Source organism: Gallus gallus, chromosome 2 (genome assembly GCF_016699485.2).
Source record: "Gallus gallus isolate bGalGal1 chromosome 2, bGalGal1.mat.broiler.GRCg7b, whole genome shotgun sequence".
NCBI lineage: Eukaryota > Metazoa > Chordata > Aves > Galliformes > Phasianidae > Gallus > Gallus gallus.
Window position 1 is genome coordinate 105,596,186 of NC_052533.1, and position 27,416 is coordinate 105,623,601.

Here is a 27,416-nt window from a genome sequence, read left to right on the forward strand (position 1 = left end):
TGTGAGAAAATTGTGTATCTTCTGATTATTGCCTGAAGGATTTCTGTGTTTGCTGTGTTTTTCTTTTTTTGTTACTGAGATAGTGGCAGTGTGAGCTGTGTACAAAACAAAACCAAGTTATGAGGTGATCTAAGGGTGATGCTAGGGTGGCAAGGAAATGTTGCCAGCTGCTTTTGTGTTCCAGAGCAGAGGTGGAGCATAAAACTTCATTACTTACTCCTTGATCTGCTCAAATTATAGCCTCCTTAAAGTGGGAGGAAAGACTTTGGTCTTTATGGGTCTATTTGATCTGTTAAAGCATTTATGTGATAAGTTTGTAGTGGCTTGGTTGTAGTTATTTGGAATGTCTTAATTACAGGTTAACCCAGCAAAATCACCTGTATTTAAAGAGTTGCACAATGTTTCCTTGTTTGCCCAAGACTGCTTTCTGTCATTCAGAATAATTTCAACAGATTAAGATCAAATACACTGAAAAGCTAAATTGTTGGGGATCAGGTGGAGGCTGACTCTTTTTCCCTCTGATTGAATACTTACTTTTAGCCCAAAAGTATAATGCTTCCCTAGAAAGTGATAATTAAAATATAAATAAAACTATTTATCTCCTTGCACACACACACACAGCCAACCTGCTCAAGAGTTCTGATACCTGCCACTTGTTATTTTCTGTAAATGATGATCTTTATGAAGCATATTTCATCTAAAAGTCTTCGAGGTTGACCAGGACTTTCCTTTCAGTTGTCAGTGCAACCATGGCTCCTGTAACCAAAGTTAGATACACAGGCGAGATTCATCCAATCACCCAGAGGCCTTTACTTTCAGCTTAAAAGGCTCATGTCCAAAACTCTAAATAGACACTGTGAGAAACTAGAACAGGTTGCCAGTTGTGCCAGTGAGGTTGTGGATGCCCCCTCCCTGGAAGCATCCACGGCCAGGCTGGATGGGGCTTTGAGCAACCTGATCTAGAAGGAGGTGTCCCTGCCTATAGCAGGAGGTTGGAACTAGATGATCTTAAAGGTCCCTTCTAATCCAAACCATTCTATGATTCTAAGATTCTAAATCTCTGCTAATCATAAATTCACTGAAGGATAGTTACCTCACTTAAACATTTTAAATGCTCACTGCTAAGTTGTTTGCTTACACTCCCTGCATTGCCTCTCCTTGTGTGCGGGCAGCCCACTCGGATACATTGGCATAGGGGCCAGACTGGAATTCAAGAAAAAGAGAGAATAAACTGCAACAGGGAAGCTTGACATATGAAAATAAATAAATAAATATAAAACAAGCCTTTTGGTAGAGATGATATTTACACAGAGACATGTCCTGGGGCAAGGGCTGAGAACAAAGAGAGAAGGGAGAACTAGGGCAAGAGGGGAACCTGGAGGATAGAACTGAAGAGGTCAAGTTTTAAATTACTGGGAGGAGGCTGTGCTCAGAGAGCAGAACAAATTGTTCTGGGAGCTTGAACATAAATTTCAGCATCGGCTCCAAGCCATATGAAGCTAGTACTTTGGGCTTGCAGATTTCTTTAAGGTACTTACTGACAGAAAGCCATCATGTACTGTGTTTTCAACGTGTTCCACCCAACACAAGATAAAGGCTTGAGAACTGTGCAAAATGATGCATCGCTTCCATAGATCTTCTTGCTTACGGTTGCTCACCTGGCAAATCTGACTTCAACCCATAATCCTTCTGTGTGCATCTGATAGTTAATGTCACAAATTTATCTAAAGCCATTAGTGATTATAGAGGTTTGAGTTAATACTCATGTTGTTCTACTTAAAGTTCCACATAATACATAATCCAATAGATGCACCAAAGGATAATAGTCAATTAATACTTCAGTAGAAATCAACAATACTTCACTGAAAGCACACATATGCTCCTCCTAGAAACATAAATCTATTAATGTCTTAAGGCCAAAGTAAGAACCATGACACAAGACAGATTTCATGGTAGTTTATCTTCAGTGTAAGTCTAACTGTGTTAGATGAGTTGGTGCCCTTTTCATCTGAAGTACATTGCTGTTCTAGTAACACGTTTTTAATTAAAAATAAATAAAAAACTTCAGAAAACACTGTATAGAATTAAAAGAGCAAGAACAGCATATTCTGTTAAAGGAGTTATTTGTCCCCTTCACCTTTCCATAGGAGAATCATTAAATCTGGGGGGGGGAAGAAATCAAGAACCTGGTATGAGTAGAAGACTTTGAATCCCATTTTCACTGTGAAGCTTGAGTATAGACTCAGCATAATGGATTAAGTCAGTTTTGGACCCATTTTCTTTTATCTCTCCCCAGTTTTTCCCAAGCTCAAGTGTACCAGCAACTCAGCACCATGAATGTAACAGCTCTCCTTTCATGGGTATGACCAGCACTCAAATGTGAAGCTCGGTGCTCTGACCAGCACTCCTCAGTGACGCAGCAAGGAGCACTGGCACACAGGGACCCCTATGATGCTGCTCCTCCCACTAGAGTCCTTAGCACTGCGTGACCCAGAGCTGGAAGGAGGAGCAACAAAAGCATGAAGTTGAGCTGAAATTCATCAACTGTCTGAACACTGAGAGCACATGAATACTCAGGCAAGCTCACTGCCCTCAGTGAGGAGGAGAAACAGGGCATGCTTTTAGGTCAAGCATAGTCTTGACAGACCCTTAGTCATACAGAAGCACCTGGAAGAAAAAGCAACAGTAATGGGCAACTTCCTGCTGCAGTGGATGAAAGTACCCATATGCCAACCCAAACTTCTGTCTAGAGGAGCTTACTGCTGTCAACTTAAGAACGGAAGAGTAGATGCTATGGGAGATTATGCAGTGTGTGCCTGCTGTGGGTCCCTGACCATGGAGAGTAAGTGGATGAGGCCTTCTATGGATAGCTAGAATCAGCTTCTCAGACACTGGTCTGGTGCATATGGTACTTGACCACCTTGATAAGGAGCTGGAGGGCAACAGAACAAGACAAAAGCAATACACAAGGTTCCTGGAGGGAATCAATGACAACTTCCTGACAAAAGAGATAGAGATGACAGTGAGATGCTTTACTGAATTTCATTCTCACAAGCAAGATGATGCTCACTAGGTACCAGAAAAAACAAAGATACCCTTGGCTGCGGTGATGATAAGATGACACAGTTCAGGACCCTGGGAAGAGGGTGAAAAACAAGATCACAGACCTGCACTTCAGGAGAACAGACTTTGAACTCTTCAAAGATCTACCCGGCAGAGCCTAATAGGATAAAGCCCACAAGACCACTGGCCAGCTTGTGACATAAAACAGAATAAGAAATGAAGTCTCTTCATACAATTTCCTTTTATTTTGCAAAAATTTATTACTCACTGTTGTACAAAATAGTAAAACAAGGTCACTGGCTTGCACAACTAGGTAGTTTGGATGTGAACTAATTGAATAAAACAAATTTTCACAATTTTTAATGCAATTCAAGACAATAACAACCAGTGGATTATACATTTTAAAATATTTCATTTGTGTGTTTTAAAAGTATTATTTGGTAATCAGTATTTGTAAACTTTAATGTGATATACTAAGTCTCCAGTCACACGATTAAAAGATACACTGAAAACATTTTACAGCTAACATTTTAAAGCATCTCAGTTACCTTTCTACTCTTTGCTTTACAGAAACAGTACGTTCAGTTTACTTAATTCATTTGGAATAACCTATTACATTTGTTGAAATGTAAAAGAAAGAAAAATAGAAATATATCTTTAATGTAAATTAGAGTAGAAAACGTTGTTTTACTTTCAATAAGTTATTAAAGTTAGCAACCACGGAAGTCAATTCAAGTTCAAATAAATTTGGTCCATTCCTTTCAAGTAATACTAATAGTATATTTTGTGAGGAAAGAAATTATTTCTAGAGGTTTCTCTATCCCACCCCAAAAGTAATTTTCAAAGAGTTATTTCGTCCTAGGTCATCCTGAATTATAGGATGCATATATAATGAAAAAAATAATAATAATAATAAAAGGGGAGGAAGGGAAGGATATTAACATCACCTTAAGTGTATAGCCAATAAATGAAGATACAAGACAGAAAGTGAGAACATCATTCAGAGATAGATCTTTACAGGGAATAAATCAACATAGCTCCACTGTCATCAGCAGTGCCATCCTGACTTACACCAGCCACAGATCTGCCTAACCATGGATAACGTATAGCAAAACTCATTTATATTACTGATAAGGAAGAGTAGTGTTGCATGAGTATGTTAACTTTTTTCTTAATTAAGTTCTGGACATCATGATTCTCATCTAAAATTTTGCCGTTGGTGACTGTCACTCTTACCACTCACTGGCAGCGGTTGTAGTTCATATCCAATTTGAAATAACCCTAAAATATATTTAACAACAGCTAGTTCTTACCAGAAATTGCCTGAGGCCCATTTACAGAATGAGACAGGATTTAGAAGTATTATTTTAGAACTTTATTAACTTATATTATGGGTTTTCACTGACCATAATCTGTGGAACAAACAGCAATCACTGGAAATCAGCAGCAACTGTGCACTGACATTCACAGGAACGTGACTCTTCGTTGGTACAAAGTAACTGCTTATCTAGATAATAAACTATAGTAAATTTTTAAAAGTATCTGAGACATATGTTTATGGAGCAAATGCTAAAAGCAGAATTCCAAAAAAAGAGATAAGTAATTGCACAAAGTTTGTCTTACTCATAGACAGGAAGACATTCTTTCAAGGCACAAGAGAATTCCCAGAGTGCAGAGGACATATTACTTAACCAGGAGTGCAAATATTAAAAATATACAAAACCTAGGAAGCAGAAATTGAATTCCAGAAATAGCTTATGACAACACTCAGATCACTCTCCTGTCATTTGCCATATGTATTTCAGATTCGAGATAGAAGTACATACAAAACATATAGTTTATATGTATGCTCTTAAAATAACAAATGGGATTCAGATGATCTCTGCCGGAGAACTGTAAGAACGCCCATCTCTACAACCACCACATAACACACTTTGAACAGACTCTTTATCGCAGTATATTTTTGCATCTGAAATAGAGCTATCTCTAAAACACATTATTAATGAGTACATGTTCAGACCAATCGGGCTGCATGTTCTGCCAGTTCTACTTACAGAAAGAAAGTCTCATGACGTCCACAACTAGAGGAGTAATGAAGGTAGTAGTAACTATGCAACTCTTGGCAATGTTCATTTCTGTAATGATACTACAGTAAAACTCACAAGAAACTGTGGTACAAACTTCTATCAAGTAAACATGAGAATTGTCTTGCATTCATAAAAATTCATTAGAAGTACCATAGTTACTCCTTGTTTCCTGATTTTTTTTTTAATTTCTTATTTCCTTAAAAGAAAAATATATATGCGCATACAATGCTGATATCCTATGTGTGATGCCATCAATCCCTTAGGATAGCAAGTTTGATGGGTAGTAACCCATTAGGAGAAAAATATATTTTTGAATATTATTTTACATATATACAATATATATATTTAACTTTCAATCAAAATATAAAATTTTCCAGTGTAGTCATCAGTATTTTTTATTTTAACATGAGAAAGTGTTTTGTATCTCACATATGCTTGGTTCATACGTTAAAAATTAACAAGGTATTTGATATCCACCAGTAATATTTTTGGTTTTATTTCTACAGACCTATAAGAAAACAAAGAAACAGAGAGAAAAGCTTTCCTTCTCCAAAGCAAAAAAATAAAATTTCAAGGATGAAACAATCATTAACGGCACTAAGTTTTGCATTTTAAGCAACCACAAAGAATAGGAAGTATAAACTAAATAGAAAAGAGCATTACTCTATGAACGTAATCTAAAGAAAAAAAAATGTTCTCAACCCCTTACTTTTGATGTCTAGTAGGTATAAAAAAAAATATGCCGTACATTTAATGTGTTACACTCTCACCACTAAATTAATTTTGATAAACCTTTCCCCCAGAAAGCAAGAGGTGGAAGAAACTGTTGCATTCAATTCCAAAATACCTAATATCACAAAAGTAGGACAGCCACTTATTTACAGTTTTTTTCAGCACCATGAAAGACATTTATCTTTTTATACATGTTTCTGCCAATGTCCTAAACTTGGGTTCCAGTTGATCTAAGAAGTCAAGTGCCTCTTCTTCATGCTGATCACTGCAGCAGCCTACAGAGCCAGCCAAGGATCCTTTTCCTTCATAGTTATATGAAAGGAGATAATCTTCAGAATGTTTCTGTTCTTCATCCTGTCTGCATAGATGCACCTTCTGCATAGGAAGAGAACACATTATTTATTTTCTTAAATTGTTATTCTAAAAGTATTGCAGAAAAATAATTTTTCTTTTGATTTACCTTTCATTGATTAATTTTTAATCAGAGTGTGTCCTCTAATGGATTCCTACATACAAAAAATGCACATGATTGGTCTATATCATTAAGATTATAAAATATAAATATTAATAAAGAAATCATTTCTACTAATTACATATGTAACAATAGAAGAGGAAGAACCTGTTTAAGTAACCAGTCAGACAACCAAAATCCATTCAAAACTGAACAACCGATACACGAAAGTAGTTAGACAAGTAGTGAGAGTGAGTTTTTGATCCCCAAGGCATGGAGTAACTACATTTCAAATGTTGTACATACATTCCTACACCATTGCTAAGATAAATATTGTGGTTTAAGTTAGCACAAGCAAGCAGTTAGAATAAAAGCAAAGAAATTAACAAAAATAAACTCATAAAAGTTTAAGTAATTATTATCAATGAAGCTAAATATTCTAATTGAAAAACCAAATACTTTTTACAATTTAAGCTAAGAAAAGAGAGTCATTTATGCTTATGTCTCAAAATACATAAAAGGATGACTTTTTGAAAGGGCAATATTCCAAAACAGGACGCAGACTAGCAAAAGAAAAGAAAAACAAGCAAGCTAAAAAAAAAAACCCAAAGACCTTTCTAGCCCAAATGCCTTTCTTGAGAAGACTACATACACTGATCATAACCTACACGCTAGGAAACCAGTGTTGGAATACTTACTTCTCCTAAACGAGGATGTGTGAAATTATGCCATTCTGAGTAGGAGTATCTACACGTGTCCACCATAGCCTGCCCTCCTCCTTCTTTGACTGATCCCAGCGTCTGATGTCCACCTCCTCTGACTGATTCCAAGGTATGCCCTCTTCCTTTTACCATTTCAAATGTTTGCTGATCTCCTGTTTTTATTCCAGATCCTACTTGATCAGTAGTTTGTAGAGGAATTATATTGTGATCCTAATAAAAGATGTTAACAGTGGAGAAACTTTTGTTTTCATTATTATTTTTACTGTATTTCTTAAATTCAAAAGGTAAGACAGCAATCAGAAACTCTCCATACTAAAAACTGAAGTGCGCAGTTTTGCACAGTGACATTTTGAACAATAAGCTATCATTAGAACTGAAGTCTACAAAGATCAATAAGTGGTCTTTGGAGAAAGATCTTAAGATGAGAGGAAAATCTGTAGTTAGATATGATATTAGATCCCACAACTCAATCTTTATCCCGATGAAAGGTGTGCTATAACCCATACGTTCGCTTCTTACAATATTACATAAAATGTTTGGTTTATAAAGTCAACCACCTGTAATCCATTAGATCAGACATACAGTCACATGAAGAAGTTCATTCTGTTCTATTCATAAAGTTTGAATATCACACGAAGAAAAGGAGAAACTAGTATGTAATCACAGAAATTATACACTACATTATATTTTATAAGCAGTAACAAAACTGACATTTGTCATCATTAGGAGAAGTTTTCTTGTTTTTCATGGTAAGTAAGCTCAATGGTTTTTAAAGAAATCTTTTTTGTCAGTGGGGGACAGAAGAGACAGGAGATGATTACTCACAATGATTACGTGCTAAATTTAAAATTCCTTTTTCAAGGAACAGCAACAATGTTTTGCACACATTCAACATGGGCAAAAGAGTAAACTCCCATCTAATCTCATTTTTGAAAGTGGCAGATTATAATATTCACCTGGAACTTCCAACCTAACAGTTAAAGTTTGGAAGAAACATTAGTGGCCAAGAAGAAGCTACTGCAATCGAAACCAGTATTTATCTTAAACATATACAGTGTTAACAACTCTGCCTGAATTAAGAATTTACAAATTGTATAGAACACCAAAGCATATAAATAATCCCTGTGTTCGTTACTTATTTCCATTACTAAATCACTTATTTGCTGATAGGTCTCTCCTCAGACTGAAATGCAATGGCATCATTACATGTTTCTACGTTGAAGTAAACAGACAACTTACCATCACTTCTTCTCCTGGAGCTTCTGTATTTGAAATGATTAAGTTGTGATTGGCGCAATCATCAGTCACTTGCCTGTGCATTACCCCAGCACCACAGCAGCCACAAATTGTAATTAGGATTACTATGAAGAAGAAATAAGTGAGAAAGATGCTATGAAGTTTACCTCAAAACAGTTATCTACTTTTGTTTGAAAGCAAATTTTGTTGTGTTAGCCTAAATGCTTAAGTATCACATCATTAAAAAAATAATACTGTGCTTGAAAATGCCCATACTCAAAAGTGCATAAATACACAGTGTTTTTCAAGTGTTACATGGATTTTTCAGTATAGTGAAATTGTTAAACTGTAAAATGTATTTTGGTTTCCTCAGGATAAATCCAAGCTTTATGAGAACAGCCTGCAACATTTCACATTAACAAAATACCAAAACAAAATCTAGTTGAAAAATCGTGTCTTACGCCTACATGAGAACACTGTACAGCACACACTTTTTGTGTATGGATACACAAATGTCAAATTTTGTCGTAAGGAAATATGTGGGCTGAAGTATCAGTATCAGAAAGTTCTGCTTCGCAGAAAGGATGACAGAAATCCTGAAAGATTTCAAGTATGTTACAGAGTGATCAGTATCAGAGCAATCTTAATTTATACCTTGAATTCAACTTACTGTTCTTGTGGAAATATTATGTGTAAGACTCAGCCAGAAATAATTTTGTATAGAAGAATCATGAGCAACTAAACCCCGCTCAAAACAAAGACCTAAGTATTTCATTCAGACAATGCCTCTCTCCAGTTTTTAACTTAAGAATAAAGAAATCCATGAGGAATAAACTACTTCTGCCTAACTGTTCACAGAGCAATCCTCTCTAAACGTATAAGCTTCTATGGAAATTGCCCAGGAGCCACTTTGACGCTCATATAGCTGCTGCAGCTATCAGCAAGATCTGCACCAGTGATTCTAGTGGGTCACCTCCTAGTGCTGGCACATGTGAAGACAACTATAAAATCACTGAGCACAGGCTACACTGGGTAAAACCTAACCACAATAAAACAAGTATATCTTGGCTGCACGTGTTCAAGGGGCAGTGACAAAAAGCTTGTCAACATCTCACACTGTTCCCCTACTCTACATCCCAATATCTGACAGTTCCCTCCTGGCTGCACCATGAATTCAGGAGTTTGACTCATTTAGATAAAACATGGAACTATCTGAGCTCAAACAAGTGGGCAGGTCCAAGTGTTGTATCTAAGTAAGAACAGCTAGCTGAAATTGAAAAGGGGCGAGGCAAGTTGTCCACTAATGGGGAAAAAAACCCACTTTGAGTCATTTGGTATGGTAGCATGTCCCCATGTCACTAAAAATGAGATGATGTTAGTTGGCCTACATCAGAATCTGGTTAAAAAAAAAAAAAAAAAACTTGGTGACAATGATATGTAATAGTGAGACCATCTCACTGGTTAACAGCAATATTGACTTGCTCAGAACCTTTGTCCCTGAGCAACTTCAATAACACAAAACATACTCAAGGGTTTAGTCTACTATGGAAAAAAAATCTAACTTGACCTCCAACATTATGCTGGCTCTTGTAATACTTCTTGTTAAATACAGTGTCATGGTTTAATCTGGGATGCATTAAAGATTACAAAAAAAGTTAGGAAATTGATTTCAGCATTCTTACAAATAGAAAGATGCATGCCAAAGTCAGGTGTAAACTTTCCCATGAACAAACTGCAATACTCACCTGACAGCAGGATCTGATAATTGCTATAAATCCCATCCCCTTTTGGTTAAAAGGCAGAATACAGTTTTTTGATCTTGCTAACATGAGCAGATAGAACATAAAGTGCTCTTTTAAGAATAAAAAGCAAAAATACACACACACGAACTACAGGATGAGAGCTAGAAGCCTTTGATATTGATACAGAGTAAGTGCAGTAAACTACCGAATAGAGTTTTACAAGAGTCACGTAAAGATGCCTGAATCAAGTTTGAGCAGACAAAGTGTTTTGCACTTGGTAAGATAAAAAGTGTACTTACACAGCAACAGCAGTGATCCCAAGATCATTGCAAGGATGGCCCATACACCAAGAGTAACACTCCCAGCACTACGAGGAGATCCACAATCACTTGGAGTAACACAATCACAGTAGTTAACTGATATTTCACTGATTCCCCGCCTTCCTGAACTATCAGACACACTGATAGGAATAGTGTATGTTCCAAATGGAATATCACCCACTGGTGAAAGATACACAGACTTTTCTGCAAAACAAAACAAACAAAAAAATAAAAAACAAGAATAAAAAAACAAAAAATAAATAAAAAACAAGTTAACAGTATCTGAAACCCCACTGTCACATCTGGTCTGTAAACACAATCTTTCACTCCTACAGTTAAGCCAGTGTCAAATCCATACTAGTTAGTTTAAAGCTAGTTTTGATGTATTGACACTGAACTACATACATAATGCAATACATTGGAGGATTTATACTTTCCACACCTTCTAAATATTAGAATTGAAAAGCAAAACCTTATACATCCTCCTAAAAACATTCAGAACTATGAAGTCAACCCAGTTCATTGCGGTAAATGAAACTGTTTAGTTGTGCAAGTCAAGACTGTTAGCAGAACTGACATCTATTAAAAGAACTTCCAGTAATTGGAAAAAATTAATCCAAATCTCAGTTTATACCCCCTCCATCCTTTGGTTTTTTTGCTATATCCAATGAGAATAACCATATACAGTGGGAAGTGAAATCCATTCAGTCTGCTGCTCTGCTTGGCAAAATAAGTGGCTAGTGACCACAGCTGAAGGACAAAAAACTGAGAAGAAAGTCTCAACATACCATTGTGCTGTGTTATCTTCCACATGGAACCCAGGCTACGGTCAGTCACGCGATAGACTAAGGGCATGCTGTAAGAAGTGTCATCACCATCCCCTACACTGAGACAGATCGGTTTTCTGTCTCTGCACATTGTATACTGAGTTGTAGGAATCCGTAGATAATTCCTGCCGCAACGCTGGATGACAACTTGAAGGGTTCCAGTGCCTGTTTTGCCATCTACGAGATAAAAATAATTGTTTTATCATTTAATAGTAATATTCATCCATTTCTTTATATCTAGTCCTAATTTGCATAATGAAGTATCATTAACTGTAACAGCCAAGCTAGGAAGTAAGGTGAAAAGCAGCTATGGATTTGGCCTAAAGCAGAGAGGGCCTTCTCATAGATTTTTTTTTGGCCACTTCCCGTCTTTGCTTGGCTGATCATACAACTTACAACTTTGTAAGGAGTAAATGAATTGGTAAGGAACTTCTATTTTCTGGTGACAGAGAAAAAATTGCCACAGTCAGTGTCATTCATGTGCTATCCTCAAGTGGGTAAAGGGGAGAAAAGAAACAGGAAAGATGGAACAGATAGAAGAAAGTCTGCAACTGCAAGTTCGTCCCCTCTGATGGGTGAGACAGGACAATTTCTCAAGTCCGCACTGGAAAAATATAAAAATAAAAATCTGAATTATCAACTCCTTTAAGATGAAGTGCATCTTTTTATGTAGTTCAGGGTGCCATACAGAAATTCCTTGACTTGCTTTGAAAATATTTCTTTTCAGCTGTGAAATCTGGTCATCGTTAATTGCGCCAATGTGTACTGGTACAAACAGAAAGAGTACTACCAAATTAAGATGTCCCAAAGTTCCATGTTTTGTGTGTGGACAGTTTATTTTGTTGTTCATGGGCATCTTACGTGCGTACATATACTGCTCTAACAGGAGGATGAGAAAAGAAGGGTAAAAGAAACAAGGTAAAGGAGGCTATGACAAACTGAGAGACAAAAGCAGAAAGGGAAGGCTTCTGGTATTTTTGCTCCTGGAAGAAAAATATGCTTCCCTACAACACATTTCTCCCTCCCCTGGATACACGAATGTTTTCCGATACGGTATGCTTCTTTCAGCCGTAAAGCGCACTTTATCACCAAAGCCTACATGTTAGAACTGTATCTATCTATCCTAACCTGATTTTTTTTTTTTATAATCTAAGAACAGTCAATGCTTGTACAAGTGTTACAGAGAAATTATATCAAATTTACCTCTTAAAAGTGTCACTGGACATACTGAATTGTAGAAATATAGCATGCTTATTTTATATACAACAGAATCTCTATGCAATTTAAACTGGTGTGGTTTACCTGTAATTTTAATATCCAAGCCTTGGAGAGAGTCATGATACCTAGCTGTAAAGCAACTTCAAGGTATGCTTTTTATTCCAGCTGATGTTTTAGCACAGAAAGGCTAAAAATAAATCCTGCCACTGGATGTGTAAGGGTAATAATATTACCTAAGCATTTGATAGAGTCATCCCAAAAGTAAGAAAACAAACTAAGTGCACATCTGGTCTGAATCAATGTAGCTGTAGCTATGTTAATTTGCATGAGAAATTCTTCTACAAACTACAAATGAAGATGACAGCATTTAGTACTCACTTCTGTCTATTGCGAGGACTGTGATATTGCATTGACCTCGTTTCACTTCTCCTAGATCTCGGTCCAAGACTCTGACAGTTCTGACTTCACCTGATTTTTCATCAATATTGACCCAGTTACACTGTCCAGGTGGTATTTTGTAGCTGTTAAGAACAATTTTGATGTTTAGCCAAAGATCTTAAATACACACACGTGTGTATATTTATATATACACACACTCGCCTACACAAATGCATGTATTTACATATATATACACACATGGATATTCCCCCTTCCCACACCCCTCCTTGTTTTACTCCAAATAAACTAGTAGAAAACAGCGTTTCATACCAGATGCCTTCACTATTTCCAGTTTCTGGATCTTCTGCTAGGTATTTCCCAATATTTGTCCCAATGTCATCACATTCGCTAGCATCCATGCGGAAGAAACAGGGTTTAAACACTGGCCCCTCATCTATATCTAGGACATTCACTGTAACAGTGCAGGTGCTCTGAACGACTTGTTGTGAATGTGGTGCCAGCATGTAGGGTGCCTCATTGTTGACTGCAATCACGAGGATCCTTTGTTTGGCATTTTCATAATCCAGCCCCTGAAACACAGATACATATATACACACATATACATACAGAAACACACACGTGTACACACACACACACACGCACACTTTTTCCCTTCCCACTTCAAACCAATATAAAACTTGGCATTGTTTTCTCATAATTATTAAGTAAATAAAACTGTGCCACATTTATTTACAAAAGAAATCAGGTATCACTCTGGAACATCCAGCTTGAGACACAGTAAAGAGACAAGATATGAACAATAACCATAAAACAAGTCACATTCTAAGTTTATCAAAGAAAAAAACGTGCAAAACAGTCTCTAATAAGGTAATCAGCATCACCGTACATATTTAGATGAATATTTTGCTAGTGAACTACCAACAGAACTGAAATACAAACTAGATGTGGAAGAACTTTCTCCTCCTACACCTAACTGGCTGTATTTTCTTTCCAGCACAAGTCAATCATGCCTCATGCCAGCATCTACATTTATTTCCCAGTAAGACATCATATGCTGCAAATACATCTTAATTTGTAGGGCTTATGAGTAAGCATCTACAGATGTAATTCTTCAGATACGTTCTCCAAGGACATCTTATGCCATTAATAAATTTATCTATATCCTGAAGTTAAAATAAACTCTGGTCTACTACAGAGCTACGCTACATATAAGAAATTACAGGCACAGCTTTATTGTAGAATCATAGAATTGCTAGGTTGGAAAAGACCTCAAAGATAAAAGTCTAACTGCAACCTAACCATAGTACCGTAACTCTAACAACCCAAATGAAAAACCTAATGGTTATCAGAAACAAACAAAAAAAAAACATGATAGCTTCTCTACTCTTATCACTTACACCTTCAAATGTTAATATCAGATTTCTTTGCTCCTTAGAAGTTACCTGTTTTTGCACAGCTCTTACAGATGCCAGACAGGCACTAAAAGGCAAAGGGAGTACAAGCAGAGCAAAACCTCTATCTCACATCTGCACCCCAGAAAAGCAAACCTATATTCACTATTCTGAAAAACGAAGCCTGGAGAATTTTAAGTGAAGGCAGTAAATTTAATCAGCTCCCAGAAAGAAGATGGCTGGAGGAGGTGCTCCTCACTCCCCTGTTCATATGCAATCTCACTTCTGTTAAAAACCTGACCATGAAGCATTCCTCAGTTACACCCCTACGTCTCAACAACTGAAACTGTGGGACCAGGAAAAGGCACTGAGCTCTGCTAGATGGTGAAACACAGAGCAATACTCGAATTCTGCATGCGCACACACACATGGAGTATTCTGTGTTCTACATTATTGGTTTTAAAAGCAACACCTGAAGACAAAAATGTTGCTCTACAAGTCTCATTTTTACTTACCTTAACAACACAAAGTATTCCTTCATTTGTGTTTCTGTCTGTTGTAATTTCAAAGGTATGGTCATCATTTCCTCTTATAATTTCATAAACAGCTGTGGAGCCAGGTGCCCCAAACTCATCAGCATCAACAACAGAAATTCTCAGGATGTCTACATTCACTCTGTTTTCTTCCACTTGTGTTTCATACTTGTTATCAAAAGAAAAATAGTTAGATTTAAATCATAGAACACCACTCCACAATTCAGGAGTGAACAACGCTGTATTTAAAACTTCAGACCACAATACTGCACTTAAACTCAAAGAGCCAATTTACCACGCTGGCACAATGACTTATTTCATTTCAGTGCATTAATGTACTTCTTCCCTCACCTCCCTCACACACTGACTGCAACAGGAACCCTTTCCTGCAGTATAGCTCTCTCTTACTCCCAGCTATCAATGATGTAAAGCCTGGAATTCTCTTTCCAGGAAAGGTAAATAAGCACAGTTCTCTTGAGTTAAATCAGCTGCAGATGGTCATCTATGTACAATGTAATTAAGAACAGCACGTGAAAAAATGCCACAGGTTAAATAAAATACATATATAAACAAATAATAAGTACTTGAAGAAAGGCAAAATACATCTCTACTTGGATGACAATGGACAAAAGGGTTTTATTTATATATATATTTTTTTAAAGAGCTGTGCCATTCTGTACAAGCTCAAGAAGCAAGATAAGAGTGGTTCTTAATTAATATTATTGATAATGTTCTACAGTAGCAGGTAGAAAAGATTATGTATGTGTATTCTTCACAGATAATGATCTACTCTTCTTCGATACTGTATTTTATCCATCTTCATACCAAGGTCTCCTACAGCATTTCAGCTGTATATATGCTTACTGAGATATACTAAGTTCTAAAAAGAGAAATTAACCTAGCAATTAAATGTCAGCTTTGTTTCCTGGCAAAAACTTTTGAAAGATAGCAGTCAAAAAATTTTATGTCAAAATGTGAATGAAGAAGGGAACATAATGAAATGAAAATCCCTGCATCTACTTCACTGACATTAACACAAGTAGTCAGTCAGAGGCTGGTCAAAGGTAACGGGGTCACGAAAATGCTTAGGGGTCAATCTATCCCTCCACCTCCACCCCTTAAAAAGTAAAAATAAAAAAAATTACGGAATCATAGTACGGTTAAATTACAAGATTTCTATGGTCACTCATTGCAGAAGTGAATTAGTCATGTTAGCTTTCTCCCAGTGGTCATATAAGACCACTGACTCACAACAACTAATACAGCAGCAGGTCTAATTACCAAACTGCGTAACAACCAATATGGCATTCACAAAGGTCTATGTTGGCACTAACTGTCTTGAGACGCTCGGAATCAAACTTGAAGGAGCATTCATGGGGGAATTAGAAAGGTGATAAAAATAATTTCCTTACCCTTTACAGACACTTATTTTATGAAGACTTACTTGCATCTGTTTAAAAGTTGGCGCGTTGTCATTTGTATCTTCAATCTTAATGACAGCTGTTCCTGTTGTGCACAAACCAAAAGGCTGGCCTGCCATATCTCTCACTTCAATTAATAAAGTGTACGTGGATACCAGCTGCAAAGAATAAAATTAGACAAGAGTTTGATTTTTTTTTTCTTTTAACAGTTACACACAACAGAAATAAATATTTTATTCCTGTTCTGCAACTCAGATCCAGAGTGCACTGTTTTATTTTGCAGGGGACATGGCTGAGTTAAGAGTATTTTCCCTACAGTTCCAGAAGGAAAATGAGTAAAACAGTGCTGAGCAGCACTGAGTTCAACATTTGTTAGAAAGTGTAAGCTATATCCTGCATCAAATAAAGCTCTTCAAAACATCCACAAACACCTTTGTTTCCCAGTATCTGATAGTTTGGAGGACTCAAATGATGTGCCCTTATCCTATTCTCTTTCACTCTCCCCTGCAGAGTGCTCTCCCGCTTCCAGCGCTTTCAGTCTGTGGCTACTTTTCATTAAGCTTATGTCTCTCAAATCAGTCACAACAGCAGAATGTCTTCAAAAAAAAAAAAACAAAACAAAAAAAAAAAAAAAAACAAAAAAAAAAGCACCCTTACAAATACCTGAGCAACCTAGGGAATTAGGGGCTGGACACAAAAAAAGGCACTTGCAAATCAAACCAGTAACCCCACTGCAGAACACCTGAAAGCAGCAAGCAGCATGGATAAAAGAAAAAAAAATTCGTTTCACTTCATAAATTTATTTTTAAAAGATAAGTAGTGGACATTTTTCAAGCTTTAATTTCCTCAGTAGTCACTGTGACTGCTTCCTTGGCGGTTACAGTGATACTCAGTCACTGCATTTTTCTCTTGCTAGAAAATCTGTTCCTGATGTGCCTGCAAGTGCACAACTTTGCAATTCACTACTAATGTGGATTTTCACCCACGCAGTGACATAAACGTTCCAGAATACAATTATTTTTATCCCCCCAAGAATATGTGGTTGTAGCAGTCTTTTTTTCTTTACTAGAACGTCTATCTTCTGCTAGATATTTCAAATTACACGTTTTTCTAATGCAAACAATCTCTTGCATAACCTTTTCTCCAAGAAGTTCCAAACATGATAAAAAGTAAAACGTCTCTATCTTCTATATTTGAAAGCTAACTAACATTGCATTACTGTTTAGATTTTACAAATTTCTGTTGAGTGGAGGATGACTGCATGCAGTAAAATTAGTTCATCGTCCCTGTAAAGAAGCAGGGAGCATCTCATGTGGAGCTTCCCTAGGAGAAAACAGCAGCCATGGGATTCACAAACAGAGAAAGAATAAGAATCCACAGTCAGCTCTTTGGTACTGAATAGGAGAGCAGCTACTAAGTTTAGCTAAAAACTGTGGTAGACAAAGAAAAAGGCAACATAAATGCTTCATCTGTTGATTCTCATGCTAGGGATTGAAGCAAGATGTGTGCACTAAATCCAGCACTAAATATACTTCAGGAAATATCACCTCTCTATCCAGCTGTGGTGATAACACAGAAATGACACCTGTGTCACCATGCAAAGAAAACGCTGGGGTTACTGAAGGAGTTTGTGACACAATGCGGTATTTCAAAGTAGTATGCAGAGTATACGGCTCATCTCTGTCCTCTGCAGTCACTGTTCCAACAACTACACCTGTGAAAACAATACAGCAATTTTAAGTTACAGAAAAAAAAAAATCTACAAATAGGCAAAAATTATTTGAAGAGGTATTTCTATTTTAGATTGGTAAAAAACAGGTTTAAATACAAGTGGTATTGAAAACAGAATAAATAGCATGGAAAATATGATAATAGCGTAAAATTGTCTATTTTAATCTTTTATTTCTTCCTCCTTCTCAAACAGTATTGCATTATTGACAAAAGAATAATCAAAAGAAATATAAACGGTCTAGATTTCAGCTACTTCTAACTGAACATCCCAAACACAGCTGAAGAGGACATTAAGTGATTTCTGACAGTCCCAATTGCAGTTCTGCGTGCCCCCCTTGGGGCATGTTGCTTCCCCATTTTGTGTGCTTCTGGACTTCATTGTTAACCCATAACTCATCCAGTTGAAAGTAGAAGAGCTCAAAATTAAATGCCACTGATGCTCCGAGGGTGAATGTGAAGACACTGCCTTCTCTGTGAAGCAAGTCAGACACACCTCACTCTGTACACCTAGTTCAGGAAATGGCAGGGAACAACAAACCACTACTTTCCCATTCCTTCTCTGTGGCCAACTTTTTTCCCTGCTTTTCTTCTTTGTAACATCTGAATTCAGTAACAGGCAAATCCCTGCCCTTCTATGAGTACAGGTGCAAACAAGTCTTTGATGTGTGTCCAAGAAACATTTAGACATGGTATGAAGAGACACAGTTTAGTAGGGAAATATTTGTGGTAGGTGGCCAATTGAACTAGGTGATCTTGCAGGTCTTTTCCAATCTTGGTAATTCGATGATTCTTTGATCTTCTGCTGCCCAGACAGAAAGTGTCCTACTTTAATTCAAAACCTTGGACACACATTGTAATCTTAATCGAAAGTATTACACACCTTAGAATACCACCAACTTGGTTGTTCAGGAAACTAGTCTTTTAAAATTGTTGCTCTGTTCTGTTCTTTGCAATCAAAGCATTTAATGGAGGCAGTTCATCGTGGATAAGTTAAAAGAAAAAGTCTTTGAATTTATTATACTGTTGAAAGAATATTGAATCATTTCAGTCTTAAAAAATTTCTCTGACATGTTACTTTTTACTTTTTTTTTTTAATGGTATTTTGGAATTTCTGAGCATTAAAAAAAATTTTGAGCCGCTCTTTAAAAATTCAGTCTTTGCCACAAAGAAACACTAATTAAGAAATCCCACGGAACTGCACTAAATGGCACATTACTACATAGCTGAGATGAGTAATGGTAACTGTGTTGTTAAGTTTGAAAAAATTCTTACCAGGCTTGGAGTTTTCAGGGACACAAAACTGAAAAACATCCTGTGTAAAATATGGAGCATTATCATTGTCGTCCTCTATTCTGATTGTATGCACAAGGGGTACCTCCGGTGAATAACCATCTGGAGTGCTTGCAAAGCAAATGATCTGAAAGACAGAAATTCAGTAATTCACCTCATACTTAAGCACCATGAAGTATTGTTACACTTTCAGCTCACTGGAGGAGTCAACAAAAAGAAATGCAGTGTTTCAACTGTGCCCTCAAGACCAGACACGTAGAAGGGGAAGTAAACAAAAACTTGAACTATTTCCCAATCTTTCTACTTTTCATTTCCCTCTCTAGCAACATTTGAGTCACTTTCCCCATCCCAGCTTTGTCAAGCATCTCTTCCAAGTCTTTTCAACACAGTTTTTCAGGTATCATTGAAACAACTTCAGCGTTACTAGAAATTCAGATATAATTATTGCTACTTAGAACACAATCAAGAAAAGCAGCAAAACTATCTGCCTGTTTTATTATTTATGTTATTAAACATAATGTTATTATTTATGTTATGCAACATATTTTAGTAGCAACGCAAAAACAGGTAGTGCAAATTACCCAGCTATTCAGAAGCTGTTATTTCTACTAGCCGCCTTCTTACACTTCTCAGCCAGTAGAGAGAGCACTCCACCCTGTTAATAAAACAGAAAGCTCAAAAATAGAGCCATCTGGAATTTGTCACAATCTGTTTTCTATGCAGACCTTTTCAACTCTCCCTGAAAAACTCCAGGATGACTTCAAACTCTTCCTAGAAGTGATGCAAATCCAATAGCTCTCTGCAACTATGCTGTAATTAGAGCCTAGGCAGTGAAAAGCAAAGGTACTCTCAAGATCTGAATAACCAGCTATTTCTGTATTTGTCATCTGTTTCATCGCTCCAACACTAGACAAACTACTCTGAACAGACAGCTGATTACAGATCCTGTCTGCTCCACGTCTCCCCTGTAACCCAGCTTTCAAACACACGACAGAAATAAAAGATGTAACTATATTTACTTTATGGAGCCCAGTACCTGAAAACTTGGATACTGCTCACGGTCTACTGCACGAGTAGCAAAGATATTTCCAGTTTCTCTTTCTATGTAAAACAAGCCCTTTGGATCTTGATCAATTCCTGGTCCACTTGCAGAATAATAAATGGTGTAGTTCTGAGCCGTATCCGACTGGACCTACAAAGAACACATTTTTAAGCCCAGGGTAAAACAGCAGCAGCACTCTAATACTTTCTTCCCCTGTCTACAATTACATTTCCAAAAGTTTTCAATGATGAAAATAAAACTCTATCTATTTATTTTCTTTAGCAGCTTAGGTTTCTCAGAATAGGGAAACAGACTGACTTGTAACTGCCTTCCTTTATAAGGTGTGTGCATGGGGTTAGGTAGTTAATTCAAACTCAAACATTTATCATCATCGAACAACTAAAGAAATGAAAGTATGCATGGAAAAAAAAAATGTAATTCTGACAGCTACTATTTCTAAAATGCTGCATTCATACACATTCATACACAGATGGCTTCTTCAGTGCATTTATTGAGAATATGACTTGTAACTAGTGAAGAAAAAGCAAAGAAAAAGGAAAAAGAAAGCAGCCTATAGCTTAGTCCAGGAACATACCAATTTAAATAGCCTCTCCACATCATATTACAAGGAGTAAGGAGGTAACATCAGCAGTTAACTATTTACAAACAACCCCCTCCCCAAATACTTCCCCTATCTACTGAAAGCCAGAAGTTAGGCAGATAAGATTAGTAGAACGATTGCTCTGTACAGACTCTGTCATTACACTCATCTCTACGTATCTGCTACCAGTCATTCTGTAATCTAGAGAAGGCTAGATGCATTAATGATAACCACAGTTCTTGTATTTCTCTTTCGTGTCTACGTGTTTCCATACTGTCAGTTCTTTTCCTAATAACACAGCCCATATCCAGTCTTAAATTCTACAGATATTCACTCCAAACTCCAGAAAGTATACAGACAAGTGGACAAAATTTTATCCTCCCTGTGTCTACTAAATCTTCTATGCAATGTTATAGGATTTTTGTGGAGTTTTTCCTGTTTGAATTACACACTTCATAGATTCATTGATTTCCAAGCAGAAGAGCTCTCCTGTCATAGTATGCCCCTCTGCTTTTTACAACTGTAGCATGTTTTTAGTTGATACTACAATCACAAGTTATTCCAGCTACAGTATCTCAAGAAACATAAAACGGACAGAGCAAGACAGAGGAGGAAGAGGAATGGTATCAGTGGACAATACATGAGTGCTCGCTTCTGTTCTTCATCATAATCATCACATAAAAGGTAGTTGTGCTGTAAAATTAAGAACTGTATAAAATGTACCTGCTGAATTTGTAGTGGGAAAGGTCCAAGTGAATTCTCTATCATAACAGAAGGAATTGGGCCCCATCGTCTTTTGGTTCGCTTGAGAACTGTATCTCGAGCATGCCTAGTCTTCTGTGTGAGGGCCAAAATGACAGGTAAGAATATATCCATATAACTGTATATGTTTGCTTAACTTTCATAATGCTTTTCCCACACAACTATCCCATTCTTCCACACTGACTATTTATTTTTCTGAGGTCTCTATTTCCGATTATAAGTGTGACAGTAATCCAAGAGGTTTTTCAATCACTGCAAACAAGATCTGCTTGAACGCCTCGAACATGGCTTTTAAGATTCTTGACATTCCTTTTTAAGCTCCTTGTTAGCATTGCCCCTGTCAAGCAGGATGACTGCTGATTTAATCAACAACTGCCACAAATACACACTATAGTGCAGAGCACATTGCCTGATTATTTGATTTCTGAAAATCCAACTACAGCTACCCAACATGAAACCATACTCTGTACAATCACACCCAAACAAGGCAGGTACCTTGGAATTAGAGGCCCACCTTTTTTTCATCTGTCTCCAAGTCAATAAGTATTTTCTTTTCTACGTGTTCTTGAAGATCTTTAAGTAATATGGTAAAAGTCCTTTTCTCATCAGATAAAGAAACAGCAGATGTTGTATACACGGAACCATCTTCCAGAACTTTGAAACTCCCATCACTGGAACTGATGTGTTCTGCAGACTGAAGGCACTCATTTATATTAACTGCAAGAAAAAAAGATTCAGACAATAACTCAAACAGTGAAACGATAACATTCATCTCAAAGAAAAAAATCATTCCCTAATTAAAATGTACTGACACAAAGCCTCTTTAAAAATCATGTCATTTGGCATTTAAGCAGTACAAATAAAGACTCTAGAACTCATCCATGCACTTAGATTTGATTGGGTTCACACAAATTTCCACTACTGCGCTTATGAAAGTATTTCATAAAGGACATGGGTGATCTATACCTATCTCTCAAAAAGATAATACTACACTGGCGGGATTCTTGAAACAACAAGAGACAAACTAATACATTTAAATGCAATGAACACTGCAGACACGTTCATTAGTGGATCAGTGGGCATCACATTTCTCTTGTGCTCTGCGCCCCACATAATCAGTGAAGATATTAACTAATGCAAATTCCCAGTGGAGATATTACTTCTTGGAAGATTTGCCCTCAGGAAGAAAGCATGGACTGGGTCTACGTGATTTAGAAGCCTTGGGAGGACAAAGGCCTTTAAATTATGAGGCAGACTGATGAGAGAGATACACACTAACTCTAGAACAAATGATGGATGAACTATTTATTAATATTTACAAGACTGAATCCCATGCAGTTGACAGGAAGTGTCAGGTAATCTTAGCACGCTTCTCAGGTACTCTTAAAGCATTTGCTGTAAAATTGTGGCTTAAATAAAGTTTAATACAGTTCACTAGAATTGGTTCACAGGGCCATAATTATTCACAACAGCTGGGGGGGGGGGGGGGGGGGGAGGGGGTAAAAAAAGGCAAAATTGGGATAACCATAATTAATCTAAATAACATCAAAGCACTAAGACTGACTTGGCACACTGAAAAAGATGTAGGCCAGAGACCTAAGCTCTAGATAAAGCAACTCTGCAACACACACGGAGGTGTGTTATGTTTTAGAATCAAATATTTTTTTTCCTCTTAGCAAGTGCCAAAATAAAATAGTTTGGGTTTGGTGGGGCTTTTTTGTTTTTTGTTTTTTTGTTTTGTTTTGCTTTGTTTTGTTTTTAAGCAAAAAGTTTTAAGATAGAGAGAACTGTGTACTAGCATGCCTCAATAATTCTTCAATGGTATCACAGTAGACTGAGTTTTTCTACAGTTATAAAATTCTAAGACTAGACTAGATTCAAAATTTCACCCTACATACATAGATATTTTAAATAAAATAAATTTCATTTCCCTTTCAAAAAAAAATGTAAGAACAGATGGAAAGCATAGTTTTAAATACGGCTCATTTTTCTCCTCCATACTAAGTTCTTCATTTAACTGCTTAAACATTTTATAGCCTTTCTATAGTGTTGCAACAGGACTTCACTCCTTTGTAAATCTATGCTAAGAAAATTTAGTTCTAAACAGAATTATCACCTCCTCGCTTATAGTGCATCATAGAGTGCTGCATATTGCAGCATTGCACTTCCAAAAGTACCTGAATGGTTATTTTGTCTGCGATGATTATGTGAAACAGCATTATGTTCAGTATGTCATTGCCTTGTGGGATCTTTCCTTTATAGTCTCTCATATATATATACATACATATATATATAGAGAGAGAGAGAGAGCACAAGTCAGAAATATATAAAACCTTATTTCAATGAAGAAAATCCTGACTTCTTTTATTGTCATGCTACAATCCAATGATTACTCTTCCAATAAACATTCAAGGAATGCCATTCAAACATTCCAATCCTAGTTAAAAGTTTGGGGAAAAAAAAGTTTAAGGTCAATGTTATATAACTTCTTTTACAGCACTGTAACAACGTGAAGTTTACTTTTAAATCAAGTTTAATTTATTTAAATATAAACAACAGGAACACAGAAAACACTTAAATTGCCGTATCAATCTTTCATTGTACAATCTAACAGTGAGGTCAACGTACTTTCACTTTTAAAACTAGATTTTCCAAGCAGCAGCATTGCGATGAATTACAAGTGCACTGCATTTGGTCCTACTGTAGGATATGGATGGGGGTTGCAGGTTTGGAGCATGAATCTCTGTTATCCTGGGACTGACACAGAACACCTCTGAAGCCTCAAACTCAGTCTCCATCAGCAATGAATATAACAGCTGCTATGCCACACCTTCAAAAGCTGCCTTTTCAATACTGAATAAAAAGGAGAGTGGTGTATTCTTCAGTCTTCCCTATGGCTCCCCATCCCCTGCACACTGTCCTAATCCAATCCTAATCCATCCCAATGGCATGTGCATGCAGGACACCTCTGCAACTCATCTCCTCATGTGCCCTGAGCAGCTCAGCAGAGTTGAGATGTCACAACTCTGTTTCACCCTGGTCACACACACAGGCGGCTCCTGGGCTCTTGGGTTGTGTGGGTTTTGCTTTCTTTTCTCCCTTCCCATTATCCAAATGATTACAGTCTTCTTCAAATGACTCTGTGGGTTATGGGCGCACTCTGGAATACTAAGCCACTGATCTGAATACTAAGCCCCAGAACTCTGAATTCTGAAAGCACTAAATGTCATCTTAGTTTTAAAATGCACGCTGAAAGCTGACAAGAGCTATTTATGCACAAGTCAAATGGGTGCCCAGAGCTGGTGTTCAAACCTGTAACAAATACAGGGCGTATCCTCCACAAAAAGGCTGATCCAGCTGTTCAACTGGCCGCGCAGTCATCCATTCATTCCATTAAATTAAAAAAAAACACTCCTGCAGTATTAACAGCATCCCTAGAAAAGAGGCCGTGTTGCACTATTACGATGGGCACCTGCAGCTTCTCACCTCTGCCAACCAATGTGTCGGCCTCGAGCACAGAGGGAACATGAAAAGTGACTTTCTTGCAAGCGTCACAGCACAAGCTCAATACCTAAACAACAACAAAAAAAAATTAAGAAATTAGGGGAAAAAAATTACGTTATATTTTGAATAATAACTACTGTTACTCAAGTTGCCTTTGTTTAGTTTGTTGTCGTTTTGTTTTTTGAAAGACAAGCAGTGGAAAGGTCCAGAAAGCAACCCACAGCCACCAGGCAGCACAGCACGCGGAGCTGTGGAATGAGAACAGGACTGGGCTCTGCATCTGTCCACCATTTGTGGTGTTTTCCCAAAATCACGGCACTGACATCAGCAACAAAGCTTCCCTTAGACTAGGAGATGTCGCCTATGCAATCACTTTCCTGTAAATATGATATACAGCTCTGCAGCACACTCCCTCCAGCTTCACTCTTGGTCAATTTAGGGCCAAAGCCTCTGAGCATTAAAGGTGAACCAGTCCTAACTTGGTGGAGTTGTGGTGATGCCGAACATTAAAGGGAGAAGTGTCTCATTAAGCCCATATGACAACACATCTCATTTTGCATCTTCAAAGCACATTCTCAACTGGTTAAATCTCGCTTTGGCAATTAGATACGACATAAATAAAACGTGGTGGATGACAGCAGACCACTCCCATATAACCTGTTACAAAACGGGGTCCTCCTCGAAATTCAAATGGCGTGTTGTTAACCAAGGAGCAGATAACCAGAACTCCTTACCAGGATCATATAGATGTACAAAGACATTCCTCAGCACAGAGTAATTTAGCTCCGACTTCAGATTATATATATAAACCATCTAGTTTTTATCCACGTTTAAAATTGTAATAAAAAAAAAAAAAACCACACAGCCAGTTAAACAGAAAAATGTAAATAAATGTATTTTGCCTTTAAAGTACATTCATTCTTCCAGGATGAAAGTGTGGCAAAAAAGAGAGCCTACCAAAAAGACCTTCAGGATTAAAGGTATAGAGAAGAAAACAGCCAATGGTAATTCTGAAAACGACTTCTTTCTTATTAATATTTAAATAAAAATACTTTAAAATCCTTAAGGCATTAGCAAACCTTAGAAAAGCGAAGATGAGCTGAAAAATTAAACTGAAATGGGGAGCGCAAGCATTGCATTAAAACAATTTAAATGCTGTGTCTTCATCATAAAAGCTGTTTGAGCTGTTTCATATATATATATATACACACACACACATAGATATACACACACACGCATGTGTATACACAGAGACATAAAAATATGCATATATAAGACACCCCTATGCCTTAGTCGGCACTTTCTTTATTAAGAGATATTTGATAAAACTCCGTCCCAACAGATACTGTGCTAATTTTTACATTGCTAAATTCACATAACCTTATTACATTGTTTTAAGGTATTTTCAGAATCAGTGATGCCTAATATTAAAATTGTAATGCCAGGACAGCCTGACACCCATCCAAAGAGCAACCATAGGGCTAAACAAGCTTAAATGATAAGATAGATAGGAAATACAAGTATAAAACAGCTACCGCGACCTTTCACTTTATCCAAAGAAGACACTTCAGCAGCTTTTGGGGTGAGGGTGTGTGCAGGCTTTCTCTCCCCTGCATGACAGGCGAATTTTGTTTTCTTTGTAATTAGCTGGATGAGTAAAACTCAGCAGCACTTCTATGAGATTTAATATGAATATCTCAGCAAAGGCAGGAAGGCACAGCGCATCTGGAAGAGCAGCGTTCCCATTAAAACCTACATATCTAATGGCACAAAAGTGATAAATTCAGTGTTCCGGTGCTACCGAGTAACTTTTTTCCAAGCTCAAAGTAACACCGCGTGCTTCTGGCCGCAGCAGTGATGCAGGGTAAGAGAAAAAAGGGAAAAGAAAAGAGCAACTCCTCGATCCTCCCAGAGAAAGGCCTTACCACAGCTACGCGCTAATATAAATACAATTAATCCAAGGTACAGGAAACCCGCCATTGGGCCAACGGACCGCTCCGAGGGGCTCAGCGCACCCCACGGCAGAGGGACAGCCGCTCGGGGAAGCGGCGATCGGACGAAGCGCCGTTTTCCACCGCCTGTCGGCAACCGACACCGCAGCCGCGCACCGACCCGCGCCCCCCTCCCGCCCCTCACACGCTTCGCTTCGCTGCGCGCCCGCGGAGCAGCGCGCAGCGACGGCGGGCCGCGCCGCCCCACTCACCAGGAGACCGAGGACGAGGCGGGGGGCTGCGCGGGCCATGCTGCGCGGCGGGGCAGCGGCGAGGAGTGCGTGTCCCGGCGGCGGGCCGTCTCCCTCTGTCCCCTCCCGTCTGCCCGATGAGCCGGCCGATGGGGAGGGTGG

At 37.7% G+C, this 27,416-nt stretch overlaps 1 protein-coding gene and 1 long non-coding RNA gene across 5 annotated transcripts in view; one reads left to right on the forward strand and one right to left on the reverse strand.

The window, feature by feature from the left end:
* LOC124417741 overlaps positions 1-4,638 on the forward strand; it is a 42,894-nt gene extending 38,256 nt beyond the window's left edge. The window contains exon 2 of the long non-coding RNA XR_006938520.1: positions 2,297-4,638. This is a non-coding gene — a long non-coding RNA (uncharacterized LOC124417741). The remainder of the gene's footprint in view (positions 1-2,296) is intronic.
* On the reverse strand, positions 3,286-27,414 carry DSC1 (desmocollin 1). Of its 4 annotated transcripts, none has more exons than XM_015282598.4 (17): positions 27,276-27,414; positions 25,055-25,139; positions 22,083-22,285; positions 21,530-21,640; positions 20,200-20,355; positions 19,146-19,290; positions 17,690-17,856; positions 16,166-16,300; positions 14,704-14,889; positions 13,107-13,366; positions 12,777-12,919; positions 11,142-11,357; positions 10,333-10,557; positions 8,295-8,416; positions 7,032-7,265; positions 6,343-6,388; positions 6,185-6,257 (listed from the first exon to the last, which is right to left on the reverse strand). In XM_015282598.4, exons 1-16 carry the CDS (start codon positions 27,312-27,314, stop codon positions 6,353-6,355), a joined length of 2,463 nt encoding a protein of 820 aa, XP_015138084.2. In that variant the 5' UTR covers positions 27,315-27,414; the 3' UTR covers positions 6,185-6,257; positions 6,343-6,352. The 4 variants fall into 4 exon arrangements, with proteins under 4 accessions (XP_426081.4, XP_015138083.2, XP_015138084.2 ...); XM_004939816.5 differs by having other exon boundaries at positions 21,530-21,643; XM_426081.7 differs by lacking the exon at positions 6,343-6,388 and having other exon boundaries at positions 3,286-6,257.
* Positions 27,415-27,416: the final 2 nt, after the last annotated feature.